The 16,563-nt window shown below is 37.7% G+C and overlaps 1 protein-coding gene across 1 annotated transcript in view; it reads left to right on the top strand.

The window, feature by feature from the left end:
* GPC5 (glypican 5) overlaps positions 1–16,563 on the top strand; it is a 654,824-nt gene that overhangs the window by 432,099 nt on the left and 206,162 nt on the right. Inside the window, exon 6 of the mRNA XM_059681213.1 lies at positions 5,448–5,568. Within this exon, the coding sequence (XP_059537196.1) occupies positions 5,448–5,568 (121 nt within the window). The remainder of the gene's footprint in view (positions 1–5,447; positions 5,569–16,563) is intronic.

Consider the following 16,563-nt stretch of genomic DNA (forward strand, 5'->3'; position numbering starts at 1 on the left):
CCTTCCTCTCTGTAAAAAATCAATAAAATATATTTAAAAAAAAAAGAAACATATTACTGAAATCCCAGAAACCCCCTTCAACCTTCTAAACACTCTCCCCTAGAACAACACTTATGGTGATTTGAAATATCATTGGTTAGATTTTAACACTTCTTATAAATGGAATCATAGAGTATATTCCATATCCTCCTTCTTTCATTCAATGTTTAGTTTATAAGATTTTTAGTAATTCATTCATTCTCACTACTATATGGTATATTATTATATAAATACTAGAGGCCCAGTGCACAAATTCATGGACGGGTGGGTCTGGCTGGCCCGGCTCCAATCTGCAGATCTCGGGGCAGGGACTGTTGGGAGGAGAAGATGGTGGGAGGTTGGCCAGCTGGCCCGCCCTGATTGGGGCCCAATCAGGACTGGGCTGGGTGTGGGGAGGGGCCATGGGTTTTTGGCCAAAAGGCCCTGCCCCCAATTGGGGTTTGGGGGCGAGACAGCCATCGGGAGGGGCTGTAGGCATTGGGCCAACTGGCCCCACCCCTGAATGGAGTGGGGGGCTGATCAGCGGTCAGCAGCTGGGAGAGGGGATGTGGGATGTTGACTGGTCAGCCCCAACCCTGATTGATGGAGGGAGGAGGCTGATTGGGGGCAGAGCTGGCTGGGGGGATGGGCTGTGGAATGAATGGGGTGGGGAGCACTGTTTGGGAGTGGGGCCAATTGTGGGGAGGAACTGTGAGCTGGCCAGTGCTAATCAGGGCAGGGCTGGCTGGGGGGAGGGGCTGAGGGAGGTTGGCCAGCTGGCCCCACCCTCTGATTGGGCCGGTTTGCTGGCTGCAGTGGGCATCATAGTGACGGGTCATTCTGGTTGTTATGGCATTCTGGTCACTGGCTTTTTATATAGATATATACTACCATTCATTTGCCTATGCTAATGCTTATGGACATTTGAGTTGTGTCCAGTTTGGGGTTACTTTAAATAATACTTTTTTGATGATTCTTATACCTGTTCAGTATATACCTGGGGTCATATGATCTGTTCAGCTTTTGCGTAATGCCAAATAGTAGTTTAGATCCGTTTACACTTCATCCACAAAGACAGAAGGTCCCAATGCCTCCACAACTTTTTTTTTTCTTTTTCATTTATGTCACTCTGGTGTTCATCACTATTCCATTATGGTTCTTAACCTTACAAACGTAGAAAAGAATAACTAGTTTTATTAAATTATGTTTTACTTTAAGTATCTTAAATGCTCTTCTTTGAATTACTTTTCCTTATTTAAATGATACATAAGATTAATGATCCTGACTTATTCAATACTATACTAGCTTGGAAAGGGATTCTTGATCAATTGTAATTCTGATCAATTTTACATTTCCATGTTATTAACTATGATATTTAAGAATGAAAAATGAGCAATTCTTTACATTAATGTGAAACAAGATTTCCGCATGTTAAAAAGTTACTTCCGTGGCCTAATAAACCAAGATGTGAACCAGTAATCGTTTATTTAAAATTAATGGATGAATCTCAGTTTCTATTGCTTGTATTATGTCTGTGTTTCTAGAGAAATAGAAAAAAGTTATTCCAAACTTGAAGTCTGTTAGTTTCTTTTCTCCCTGCCAGAAACTGTCATTTCACTCTTTAGCTAGTAATATACAACTGTTTGTTGAGGAGATTTTTGAAGAAATTAGCATCTTTCTTCTTAATTAGAATCAGAGACACCTTTGAAAAAATAGTTACAGCAAAATGAAAATAATAATAATAATAATAATAATAATCTACTACTACTAATAAACAGCAACAACAATGTTTTGCACCACGATAATTGTATCTCTAATTTATATTAGTTGGGTTCAGGAATTTTCATTACTAATTATTTGAGTGATTGCATTTCGGAGCTCACATTTACTGGGTTCATATCCTTGCTGCACACTTAACCAACAGTGTTGCCTTGCGAAAGTTACTGACTAGTAACCTCTTCAGATCTCAGACCTGTAGGATGGGAATAATTCTAGAACATATATTATATGTTGTATTAGTTTGGGTCCTCCAGGAAGCAGATGCCAAGAAGAGATTAAACACAAGAGGATTTTATTAAGGGAAAAGTCTCTGAGAGAAAATGAGGGGGGAAAAAACTGAGTAAGTCTGGAAGACCTAGCTGTTGGTGGAGACGCAATAGTGATCCAGAGTGAAGGGAGTGGAGGACAAGGTCGCGTGCAAGTCTTCAGCATGTTGCTCAGTCTAAGGAAGGGATAGCGAGAGCTTTAGGGAATCCTGAGCCAAAGCTGGCCACCAGAGGAGGCCTGTGTCTTTCAGTGATGGAACTGCTTTAGAATCCCTGCTGCACTCTGTCATTGGCTGGGGCAGTTGCAGAAATGGATTTCAGAAGAAAACAGCAGGTGCTCTTTAGGCAATTAAACGTCCTGTACTTAGAGGTCTTGAGGCACATTCTCATGGTCACAACAAATGATTATCATGAAGATGAATTGGCAAACTCCCAAGAAAGTAATTAAAACAATATCTGAATCAATATTTATTTATCAATTTATTTATTCATATTATCCATCATTATTAATAATCACTGAATTAATAAAGGAGCCACACGTTCAGTCTGCTTGAAATATTTGACAGAGGTGTTGAAAAGCCTGCTGTTTACAGTTTTCTTCATTTTTCCTAACTAAGAATATTATTACACATTTATAGCATATGAATAATTATTTCCCTTCTTTTTATTTCCCGATTTATTGCCAAGTCCCTAATGCATAGTGGAATACCAAACTAACCCCCTGTATTTCTGCATAAATAATGGGTTTAATTGTTTTAAAAATAAAAAAAGATCTGCCCTGGTTAGGTGGTTCAGTTGGTTGGAGCTTTGTCTTGTATACCAAATGAGTGTGGTTTCAATTCAATTCCTGGTTAGGGCACATATGGGAGGCAGCCATCTCTCTCTCTCTCTCTCTCTCTCTCTCTCTCTCTCTCTCTCTCTTTCATCAATAAACATATCCTTGGGTGAGGATAAACACATTAAAAATACAAAGACATATTAATAGAATTATGTTTGTTATGTCCAATTGATAATATCAAAGAGTTTCATCATTTATCATCATTACAAGGACATAATTGGGAATTGTTTGATCCAATTTTTAAAATTGGTCCTTGGGTGTGCATAATCATGGGAAAAACTCCTTTTGAAACTCCTTTTGTAAGGTCATTTCCTCAACAGTGGAAACTCCTTTTATCTTTTTAAAGAATTTTCATGGCATTAGAAAATTCAGAGGGCATATGTGAATAATTGCAAATGGAGGAAAGAAAAATTACAGTAAAAATCATGTGAAAATGTTGAAAAGTCTGTGAGGCCACTTTATTATGATACTTGAATGTAAGCAAATTTATCCAGAAGAGAATCTTAAACATAGAGGATGGACTCTTTAGGGCATGACCTCCAATCTCCTTCTTTTGCTCATTTTACTCTCCCTTTATAAGTAGAAGCCTACTTATTCTTTCCTTTGTGCATTAGGCATGTGCCTTTCTCATCTCCCCTTCTGGGTTGTCTTCCTTTGCACTGAAGTCTGCATTAACCACACCATCTGAGACCTATTCTTACCATAATATTTTGAGGGCCACCTCAAGTTACAACTTCTTTAGTTCTTCCCCAAATCATCTTAGTCCAAATAGACGTGTCCATATGCTCAGTGTCTGCGAGCTGTGTTATCTCTAAGTGTCACTTGATATATGCTGTTCCTTCCAGCTTTCCCCTTGGCGCACTGAGCATCTCAGTCATTCCTCATGTTATACTATAACTGTTCTCTTGTCCTTATATTGCACCACACTGTCAGGAAAGTAAGAATGATTACACTGCTAGAATCTAGTAGGTATTTTTCTTACCTCATTCTATTTTTTCTTCTTTATTGACTACGATATTACATATGTGTCCTTATCTCCCCATTGCCCCCAGCCCCAACTGCAATCATGCCCTTACCCCCCTGGTGTCTGTGTCCATTGGATAGATTTATATGCATGCTTACAAGTCCTTTGGTTGATCTCTGCCCCTTAATTCCACCCTCTCCTACCTTCCCTCTGAGGTTTGATGGTCTGATCGATGCTTCTCTGTCTCTGGATCTATTTTTGTTCATGAGTTTATGTTTTTCATTATATTCCACACACGAGTGAGATCATGCGATATTTATCTTTCTCTGACTGGCTTATTTCACTTAGCATAATGCTCTCCAGCTCCATAGTATTCCATTGTGTAGATATACCACAGTTTTCTAATCCAATCATCTGCTGATGGGCTCTGGTTTCTCTTCAGATCACATAAATCTTTCACCTTTTACTTGTAGGTATTTCTAAAATATAGTAAAATGTAATGAATGCATGTATGAATGTACAAGTTAATTGATACGTTATATTCCCAGAAAGATAATCAGCATTGTGAGACAAACATTGAGTCTTATAACTTCTTATGATCCCAGTCACCTAGTATAGGATTTGAATATTGTAGGAGGCACATAATACATTTTTGTGACTGATGAGTTTAAATATTTGTATGAATACCTGATTTAAATTATATGATTGTCATTTTGGAGAGGTAGTGACTTGCCATGAATTTCACTGCTTGTGCAATCACTTTTTATACAACACTAGCGGCCTGATGGATGAAATTCGAGCAAGAGTAGGCCTTCCTTCCCCCAGCTGCTGGCACTGGCTTCCCTCTGGCACCTGGGACCTGGGCTTCCCTCTGGCCACTGGCACCCGGGACCTGGGCTTCTCTCCAGCTGCCGGCAGGCACCCAGGACCCAGGCTTCCCCCGCAGCCCCAGCTTAGTCAGGAAGATTGTCCGGAAGGATGTCTGGTCTAATTAGCATATTATGCTTTTATTGTTATAGATGATTTGCTAGACTCTTGTAGTTCACCATTAGGTGAACCTTGGCAAAAGCAGATTGCACTTTCTCTTTTTGCAAAAACAGTGTGCCTGTATTATTTGTTTACTTATAATAATTGTGATTTTCACTTATGCAATTGATATACATTTATAGTTCATTTGTAGTGTAATATGTAAAAAAATTATTGGGACTTATCATATGTAAAATGAAGTAAAGTGACCCAGATAACATGGATTCAGACATAGTGTAAGTCAGCAAGAATTGGTAACAAGGTGAAATGTATATTAACTTTTTCTAGCATATTGGTAAATAATATTAAAAAACACAATTAATTTTGGGTTGTGTCCTTTGAGGGTAATGCAGTAAAATAATTTACATTTCCATGCTAAACATTCTTCCGGGAAAAGCACTGCAATTTCTACCAGGTTCTGTTCCAAGAAAAAAATACATTGTTGTATACTCTCAAAGGAGTGATATTCTGAACTCAAATCTGTTCAAATAGTTGTAGCAGGTAATACCCTGACCAGGTGACTAAGCCATGTATCTTCCGCTGTTCACTTTGTTAGTTACACTCAGCGTGTGGTTGGAAGTGGAATCAAAGCCCAGTCTGGGAATCCTGAAGTCAAAGTCAAGGGGACTGATCCTGTGATAAATCAGATTATTGATAAACTGAAGCATGTCATTCAGGTAAGTTCTGGTCCTCTCTTATTGGTATTCTCAGTGGTAAATAATAAGTGATTGCTTTCCATTGCATGTGATAGACTTGTTAATCCTATCTGATAATCCTACCTACAATTGAGTATTGGAATAACTTCTTTGAATCTAAGGTTTTAGAAATATTTGGTTGAGTGGTTTTTCATATAAAGTCAATGTGCTACAATATTTTAATGGGTGGGCCATCTGTATGCATGAAAAGGAGCCCCGGCTTCAGAATTCTAATAAATAAGGAGACTTTCAGGATGAGCTTCATCTCCAATAATAAGCTTTAGACACTAGAACAACTGACTTTAAAGAAAACACATAGCAGAGCATGGGAGATGCCAACCTCACCTTCCAGGTAAGTCTCTGAGCCTTTCTATTAAGGCGTTTTGCCACATTTTCAGCAAAAGTTGTCATAAATGAAAAAATACGCATTTCTTGTACTTATTTTCTGTATCACCTTTTATATATTATTGCATATTCTAATTGTTTATGAAATACTTGTTTTATACTTAGTAATGTTATTCAACCTAATGAACAATACTGCATGTGAACAATATATGGCACAGTATATATCTAAATAATATTTCATTGAACTACTCTATCAGTCAGAAATAAATATTATGTTACATGCTATAAAGATTACTCTTAATTCTACATCTATTGGGGTTTCAGGTGAGAATGACTATTTTTTAGTTATTGGTCTTCATATAACAATTTATATATGTACATTTTCCTAAGCAAAACTGTGTATGTACAGTTGATACTCCTAGCATTATATTATTATATATCTGAAACTATACTTAAGCATAATACTGAGTTTTTATTGATATTAAAGTATTCTAGAGTCACTGGTATGTTTCTCATGATTGTTCTGCAAAAGTTAAGTTTATGTGGAGCCAGTTCTTATAATCCTATTTTTATGAGCGTCTCTGTATCTTGAGCAAAGTTTATATAAGTAGGGCATGGTGGCCTGTGTCCAAAACCATGGATTTCTACCATCCAGGTGTCAATGATAATGGCTACTTTGTTTACTTTATGACTGTTATATTAGGAAAATAGACCTCTCCCAGGGGAGGCAGAACCAAAATAACTTCCTTTGAGAAAAATGTAAGAGCAAATGATGTCACAACTATTAGTGAGTCAAACCTCAAGGCCTCTAGTGAATTAAACCAGTTCTCTCAGAGACAAATGTCCAAAGTAAGGCAAGTTGGTAGGTGCCTTACACTTCCGGTGGGCCAAGTGCTGAGACATTTCTTGGAAATGAGTAATCTTGGGATTGGGTCAGGAGCTCAAGTGATAGTGAAGGAGGGGCCAGAGTGAAGAGTAGGAGTTTGACCAGAAGCTGAGGCAGAATGGCTGAGGTCAGTCTGGAGAAAGGCTGCTGCCCGCAGCAGCAATGACATTAAGTCCATCAGGGAATATTACTCAGGAACTCAGGAGGAGGGAGTTCATTCTTCTTGCCAAATTTTTGAAACCTTGCTTCCCATAATGAGAAACACAGAGTCCAGTTAAAATAAATTTTGACTCAGTAAGAAATGAATGAGGGTTTAGGAAAACTTAGAATATTGCATTAATTCTTGAGTTTCTTAGTGGCTCAATAAACAATCTATTTGGAACTTGACATATAAGCAAACTAGATTTCTAAATCTATGTGTCATTGTTGGGGTTCCCCAGGAAGGGACTCTGGAACCTAGAACATAGATTTGCATACAGATCTATGGCAGAGCACCTTTGCAATATGTGAGGGACTGGAGGAAGTAGGACTGTGCAGAGGGAGCAAGTAACTGTACTATATCTGTAACAGAAGTCTCATCTGAATCCAGTAGGAACTCTGGAACTGGAAGGGCCCTTTCAGATTGTCCTGAATTGAGACAAGGAGTTGTGTCTTTATCCCCCCAGTTGAACCTTCATTGGATAAGGGCTCCTGGGTGGATGCTGGTAGTATTAACTCAGTTCTGAGTCATCAGCAGCCAACAGTATTATCTGAGCTGAAGGAAGAAATGCCTTGGTCTAGGTGGCACCCCCATGGCATCATGCAATATAATATGGTATGTAGATCAAGCTTATTCAAAAACTCTAATGCACAATTCATCATAAAATCAGAAGAGCTGAATATAATCTGCTCCTCTCAATGAGACACAGTAAATTCACAGTAGTCTCTACAGTGGGGTAAGCATTCCCCAGAGAGTGCACAAGCTGATCCACAGGAGGTCTGGAGGGAAAGAAAGAACTTTTTGTGTAGTGTATGTATTCTAGATCATTCTGTTAACTTTTTTTTTGGTTGTAGAAATAGGTATTAAATGTGTAACAGCGCAATAGCACATGCACATAGTTTATAAATACAGAAATATATGTGTCAGGTGGTATGCATCCCAACTATTTTATGGAACATATGACATGATGAAAACAGATGGAATGCCCTGCTATAGGTAATAATGATGGAGTTGCTATAGGGGAGAGTGTATGATATAAGAAAACACATTCACAAAGAAATAAGTAGATACTCAAAGGATAGGGTTTATAACAACTCTCAGGAGAAGGGTTCACTGATGTAACCCATTCAGCATAACATTTTCCTCTTCTTGTTTCACAGATTTCAAAACCACCTCTTTTTAAAGGTGACAAAGGGAAACAATCTCATTTTTTAAGCTCCTGTATTAAATTGAGTCCCGTTCTTTTATCTTAATATTAGTGTTAAGATCTCCAATTATTCATACTTAAGCTTTATTCTAGGGCTACAAGAAAATGTCATATAAAATTCTACCTTTGAGGTCTACCTTTTAAAAGTCTACTAGGATGATCTGATTGAAATTTAGATTTTTACAGAAGATAGCAAGAAGTCTAGTTTGTACAGGTATCACTAAAATATTCACCTTAAAGTCTTAGAACATGTTCTTCCCTAAGCCAGCTCTCCTAGAGATGAAGAGAAGTTTTTGATTTTACCAGAGTTCTGACTGCTGATCATATGTGTGTCCCCTGGCAGGGGTGGCTATTGTACTGCCAAAATTAAGGGATAGTTAAAAGGACTCATCACAGTGTCAGGTGTGAAAAGGCTCAGGAAACTGTGTCCTATAAGTGAGAATTTATTAATTGGGAGTCACTGTGTGACAAGGGAGGAAGTACAAGTTGGAATATATTTCATAATGTCATCTGCAGACTTAGGTGGTTCCTTGTGTTTGCGGTAAAAAATGAGTTTATATTTTATTGTAAGGGATATTAAGCGCATTTGGTAAAGTGTACCATGAAAATATCATCTCTCATCATAGGGATAAGCAAGTGTCCCTCTTGTCTATTTTTTCTTATATAAGCATATGGAAATAAGCCAGCCATGTTTATTAGCAAAAAATGGCTTCATACATTAGCCTCCAAATACGTTTCTTCTTGGACCAACATTGACCTGCACCTCATTTGCTACCCTGTAACCTTTGCAATTAGAGTCACCAAACAAGTGGATAGGGGTTTCACTTTGTAAATGCCACTTTTTAGATGTCTTATTAGATCATTTATTCAAAATATTCAACTACTACTTATGGAGGTCCCACTGTGGGCCTGGTCCTGCACAGGGCACTGAGGTGAGAGAGGTAAACAAAGCAGACACAACCCTACTCTCATGGGTTTGCATTCTAAGAAAAATTAAACAAACACCAACTAAAAATGCAGCTGACAAATATACAGGAAACAAAACAGGATGAAGTGGGGAAAGGTACTTGAGAAGACTGCACTAGTGGAGGCCAAGCAAAGGGAGGTGGTTGGGTTGATACTGAAAGAGGAAACAGGAAAGGAAGAAAGAAGTCACTGGGAAATCTGGGAGAACTGTGTTTGGGGCAGAGGAAATAGTAAAGGACCTACTGCACAGATAGGTTTACTGCATTCCGAGCGCAACAAACCCATGTGGCTGGAACATACTAAGTGAAGGAAGGAGACAAAGGCAAACTGGATTGAGGAAGTGTGGCAGGGAGTTTAGATTTTGTACTAAGTTGAGTGGGAAACCATTAAAGACTGTGGAAGGAGAATGATACAAGTTAATTACTGTATTATAACAATAATTTTGGCTTCACTATGGAAAATGGACCTTGAAAGAGCAAGAGTAGAAGAAAGTTATCCAAGCAGATCATGGTGACTGAAGTTAGAATAAGAGTGGATAATATGAGAAGTGGATCGGTTTAGGTTGAATGGAAAGTGGAGTTATCAGAAATGGTGATCAATTGGAAATTGAGGTGATAGAAAGAATAAGAATAATATCTAGGTCTGGTGGGATAATTGTTTCAGTAAGTAAAAAAAAAAAAAAATCTTGGGAGTGGAGCAGGACTGGGTTTTGCTCATTGAGGTTGATTAGAAATTATGGTTCTGTTACACTTGAGATGCCTTTTAGACACCGAAGGGGGCATCCAGAATTCTGTGGTGACCACAGAGCTGGAGGTATACATTTAGGAGAGATAGTTTCCAGCTGCTTTCTGCATTCTAAAGCCTGTGCTTGAGGTGGGCAATGCTTGTACCTTTCAAAATTACCTGTGATAAATATGGTATAATCAATAGCCAGTGAGGAATTTTCTAAAGGGTTATCATGAACTGTCTTAGATGTTTGCATCAGACTGAATTCGCTTTGATTATACATGGAAATAAACCTTGATTACTCTTAGTTCATGACTGAGGAAATGTATGAACATTTTAATTCAGATTTTCACTCCTATTAAACTAATTTTGAAATGTATTTTCATGACAACTAAGTTTGTTTAGGGCAAAGTTGTCAGCAAAAAAGTCACAGCTATGCAGCAATTTATCTTTAGGTATTAAATAAAATCTATTATTTTTCAAATAAAAATATATCAGCAGTTAAAATCCCAACCTCTGAGCAATTGTAAATGATAATGACCCACTGCTTAGAAATTACTTTGCCTATTTTCAATATGAAACATAAAAAATAAAATCAGAGCAATTTTCTATGATTATATTATTTCAAAACCAATAAATGTTGTAATTGTTAAAAGTAATAGATTTAAGTAATAGTTTATTTCTTCAATCCTAACAATTTTGACACATATAAGAATATTATCAGTTTCTGTTCCATATTTTTTTTTCCTAGGGAGACTAAGACTTCTTTAGAAAGCTGTCTTTGTGTGTAAGTTAATTTGATTTTTAAATGAGTGTAAAAGCAATAATCATAACCATTTATTTAAAACCATAATATGGAGACATTTTATAATATGTATTTCAATAATCACAGCCTACTGGGTTCAAGCAGAAATCTGAGACACTTATTTTATATAGGAAAAGACTGCTAAATTGCATTTCTTATTTCTCATTCTGTTCCTAGGATACCAATATGAAAATAGTAACTTTAGAGCTATGATACACTGAGATGAGAATCTCAATGGGTAGTTATAAGGTTAGTTTTTAATAATATTAAAAAAAATATACAGGATTTAAAAAAGATGTTAGTATCTCAAAGTTTCTGAATTCTGAAAACTAAGTTTTATTTCCCATTAAACTACTTACTATAAAACATTTTAGAAACTTTTTTCTATTGTTAATAGCCTATAACAGTGATGCAGAACTAGTCAATTATAATGGACTAGAGGCCTGGTGCACAAAAATTTGTGCACTTGGGAAGGGTCCCTCAGCCCGGCCTGTGCCCTCTCGCAGTCTGGGACCCCTCGGGGGATGACCAACTGCTGGCTTAGGCTCGCTCCCCAGGGGATTGGGCCTAAGCTGGCAATAAGACATACCTCTGGCAGCCTGGGAGCCCTCAGGGGATGTCCATGTGCCAGCAGGGAGCAGGCCTAAGCTGCAGTCGGATACCCTTAGTGTTGCTGAGGAGGCAGGAGAGGCTCCCACCACCACCGCTGTACTGGCAGCCATCAGCCTGGCTTGTGGCTGAGCAGAGCACCCCTGTGGGAGCGCATTGACCACCAGGGGGAAGCTCCTTACTATATAGGATAGAGGCCTGGTGCATGGATGGGGGCCGGCTGGTTTGCCCTGAAGGGTGTCCCGGATCAGGGTGGGAGGACTGCTGGGGTTCCTGGCCAGCCAGGCTGAGGGGCTGATGGCTGTTTGCAGGCTGGTCACATCCCCTTCATGGTGGGGGTCTCCACTGGGGTGCCTGGCCAGCCTGGATGAGGAGTGGATGGCTGTTTTCAGGCTGGTCACACACCCTTCAGGGTGGGGGTCCCCACTGGGGTGATTGGCCAGTCTGGGTGAGGGGCTGAGGGCAGTTTTCAGGCTGGCCAAGCCCATCGGAGATGGAAGCTCCCAGCCTCTCCTTTTCTTTCTTTCTTTTTTTATTCTGGGATTTATTTACCTTCTATAATTGAAATTTTGTTGCCTTCAGTGGAGCTGAGAGCCGGTTCCTGCTCGCTCCAGCTCCATGGCCATGGCCGGCTGAAAGTAGGTATCTGGGTTTATTTACCTTCTATAATTGCAACTTTGTTGCTTTGAGTGAAGCTCACAGCCGGGCCTCGGCAGTCGGGGAACCTTGGCTTCCTCCATCACTGGAGCAAGCAAGCCTCCTGCTCGCTTAAGCTCCATGGCTGCCGGCCGCCATCTTGGTTGGGTTAATTTGCATACAGTCGCTCTGATTGGCTGGTGGGCATGGCTTAAGGCATAGCGAAGGTATGGTCAATTTGCATGTTTGTCTTTTATTAGATTAGATTGGTCAATTGGTAATTCTGATCTATTTGTCCAGGGGATGGCAGCTGTCTCTGGGAAATTCACCGTTGCAGACTCCTTTTCTTGTTCAGAGAATTTACTATAACACCTTGACTCCTTCCCCCCTCATCTCCACTGCACATGATGTTGTGCAGTGGAGATGATGTTGTGAGCCCACGCTTACAATATTAATATTCCAGAAAGACAAGCACTTTTGACTTTGTATTAGCAATGCAGCGGTGATCAAAACACATTTAGTTATATTTTGGTTCAGAGGAAAGTATTTGAAATGCATTCAATAACTTTGCATTGGTCATCTAATTTAGCAATTAGTTTGTCTGAGTAAATTCAATGGAAAGTTGCTTTCTGGAGTGTGTGGTATAATGCACTGACTTCACTATTGGCCATTTCATTAAAAAAATCAATTGTCAGCATATAACCAACTACTTCAATTAGTGTACAATCAACTGGAAATGAAAGTATAAAAACTCTTCTTGAAGGTAATGGGATTTGGTTTGGCCATTGATAATTTATTTTTTATTATCTAAAGAGTATGTAATTATTTTATGTTAGATAAAAATTTGAACTTATATTCACTTGGCTGCTGCTGATCTTATACATTGTCATTGCTTGTTAAAATTTGAGCCTTTTATCTGCCAGGTTTTTGATTGGAAAATATATTGAAAGAACACTGAACACTAGAACTTTTATATTTTCTATTTAGGTGATTAGGACAAATTTTAGCTATTTATAGCCTAAAACCTTTATCTTTCTGTTTAAAACCTAATGTAAAATGTGGTTTATATAATAAAAATGAGATTGCAAAATATAGTCAGTTCCCACTAAATTCAGATTTATTTTTTTAAAAATTGAAACCATTTTTATCAATACCAGGCACATGAGATACACCCCAAATTTCTGCCAGCCAAGGTGATTGACCAGCTGGCCTCACCCTGATTAGGGTGTTGGGGGTGATCCAGCCCGGACCAGTTCGCTGGCCATGTACAGTCCTCTCCTGAAAACTGTCACAATTCAACTCCAAATTTTGCAAATTTTGGTATGCAAAACCAAATAATAATAATTCACCTAGTGATCTCTTATAGCACTCTGTCATACTTAATTTTTGACTGGCTCATGCATATTCTCATCATTCTGTAGGTGTATTATGAGTCTATAATGTTTTGCAGACTCAATAAATGTACTCTGTAGTCACTTAAATGCCATTTTATGAGTGTGCTTTGAAGATGTGACTAGTCAGAGCAGAGCAGAATAGTTTCTGGATATATGTATTGCAGGTCAGCAGCAGTTAACTACATAGCACCTATGGTTCTGAAGCAGTTAATTCACGTTGAAAGTAGGCTGACTTTTGAGAGGAATATGGTAACAGGGGGTAAATGGGAAAGTTTCTTAGGCACAGGATATTGAAAAACTGAAATAAATGCTATATGAAGATTTAATTAAAACACTGTAAAGGTTGAAAAATATAAAAATTAAAGTATGAATCATGATAATTTAAGAAATGTATGTCTTATGAATATAAGTTCTGCATTTATTCTGTGTTTCACATTGATGTAATGGAAACTTAATTGATTTCATTAGAAATAACACAAATCATGAGATTTATAGTAATGAGTTTGAATGGCATTTATATGCCTTTTTACAAGGCAGGTCTGATTGTGAAAATTATCAGACACACAGACTAATGGAACAGAATTGAGAGCCCAGATACAAAACCACATGTGTAAGAGCAAATAATTTTTTTTAAAAGGAAGGAGCCAAAACAAAGCCTTTTCAATAAATGGTGTGGGGGGAAATTGGAAATCCACATGCAAAACAATGACACTAGAGTACAGTTTGTCCCCATGTATAATAATTAATGGATCAAAGACCTAAATATAAGACCTGAAACAATAAATTACATAGAAGAAAACATAGGTACTATTCTTATGGACCTTGGTCATAAAGATATTTTATGAATTTGACCCCAAAGGCAAGGGGAGTAAAGCCAAAAATAAATGCTTGGGATTGTATTAAACTGAAAAGCTTCTGCACAGTAAAAGGCAAACCAACCAAATGTGAGGAGATATTTGCAAAAAAATAGCTCAGACAAGGGGTTAATATCCAAAATATATAAATAACTCATACAACTCAACATCAAACAAACCAGCAAATAATCCAAGTAAAAAATGGGTAGAGAACCTGAAGAGACAGTTTTCCCAAAAAGTCATACAAATGGCCAACAGATATATGAAAAGACGTTCAACTTCACTAGCTATTAGAGAAATGCAAATCAAAACTACAATGAGATACCTCAAACCTGTTAAGAATGGCTATTACAAACAAAACAGGTAATAACAACTGTTGGGCCCTGACCGGTTTGGCTCAGTGGATAGAGCATCGGCCTGTGGACTGAAGGGTCCCAGGTTCAATTCCGGTCAAGGGCATGTACCTGGGTTGCGGGCACATCCCCAGTGGCAGGTGTGCAGGAGGCAGCTGATCAATGTTTCTCTCTCATCGATGCTTCTAACTCTCTATCCCTCTCCCTTCCTCTCTGTAAAAAATCAATAAAATATATTAAAAATAATAAAAAAATAACAAGTGTTGGAAAGGTTGTAGAGAAAAAGGAACCCTCATTCACTGCTGGTGATAATGTAAACTGGTACAACCACTATGAAAAACAGTATGGAGGTCCCTCAAATAATTAAGAATGAAGTTACTATATGACCCAGCAATCCCACTTCTCTTATCTACCCAACAAATTTGAAAACATTTATACACAAAGATATATGCCCCCCTACGTTCTTTGCAGCATTATTCATGGTGGCCATGACATGGTGACAACCAGTGTCCTTCGATAAATGATGGGATAAAGAAGATGTGGTACATATATACAAGTTAATTCTACTTAGCCATAAGAAAAGATGAAATATTGCCATTTGCAATAACATGGATGGACCTTGAAAATATTATGCTAAGCCAAATAGAAAAAGCTGAGAACCATATGATTTTACTCATATGTGGGATATAAAACTGTAACTCATTGCCCTGGCCAGTGTGGCTTGGCTGGATGGATATCTTCCCATGCTAACAAGGAGTCACTAGTTTTGTTCCTTTTGGGGGGGCATAAGCCCAGGTTGTGGGCTTGATCACCGGGGCGGGGGCGGAGGGGGGGCGGGAGTAAGCAAATCAGTGTTCAGTGAGTGTTTCTCTCTCTCCTCCATGTTTCTCCCTCCCTCTCCCTTCCAAAAAAAAAAAAAAGAAAAGCAAAACAAATAAAGACACACACCCTGTAACTCATAGAGGAAGACAACAGTATGGTGGAAAGGGTGGGGATAGTAAAGGGCAAAGGGGGCCAAATATATGGTGACAGAAGATGATTTGACTTTGGGTGGTGGGAGCACAGTGCAACATACAGATTATGTATTGTAGAAATATACACTTGAAACCTATATAACCTTATTAACCAATGTTGCCCCAATAAATTTAATATAAAGTAAAACATAAAATAAAATAAAATAAGAATGATTCAAAAGGAGGGAAATAATAATAAATTCTTTATTTTGCTTTTCACCAGCATATCTCTAAACTAAATTAATTGTCAACATTTGTAAATAAAGTTTCTGTCCTGATTAAAAAGAAATTATATCTGTCCTGAAACTCATTAAACAGATGGTAAAATCTAATTTAACTTTCTTTAATACTGCCTTTTTAAAAATAAGAGCAAATGAGCTTGTCAGCTTTTAATTATAAAAGTTCTCATTTTAATTTATTATATATATAACAGAATAAGACAGTGGCTAAATTTACTCTATTCTAATGTGCCTTCCTATTTTATACACTGTTTTTGAATTTAATATTTTAAATTTAACCATCCTTTCAAGATTTTTTGTAAAAGAATCACATTTATTAGAAGAGAAGTTTACATTTTTAGAAGTTTAAAGTTTTTAGAAAATAAATATTAACTTAAGTCACTTAATAGATGTTGAAATGAAGACCTAATAGATGAGTTTCTAAGTATTGTATTTGCAACCATTAAAATGTTTACAGAGTTTAAATTTCATAATGTCCCTTCTTAAAAACATGCCTCAAATATATCAATGCAAGTTATTTATACTTAAATTCTGATTTAAGTAACTATGTTTCGTTTTTTCATTGATGATAATTGTTACAAAATTATTATATGGCATTCTAGAGCACAATAGCCTTATTAGAAAACTAATTTTCAATGTCTGTTACACAAATATGCTTTGACCTGTTAATTGTTTAATTGCTATGCTAATTCATTGAAGTGTCATGTTTTATTCTTTCTGAAAAAAGCCTTTTTATCTGACATTT

The sequence above is a fragment of the Myotis daubentonii genome, chromosome 2, assembly GCF_963259705.1.
Source record: "Myotis daubentonii chromosome 2, mMyoDau2.1, whole genome shotgun sequence".
Taxonomy (NCBI): Eukaryota; Metazoa; Chordata; class Mammalia; order Chiroptera; family Vespertilionidae; genus Myotis; species Myotis daubentonii.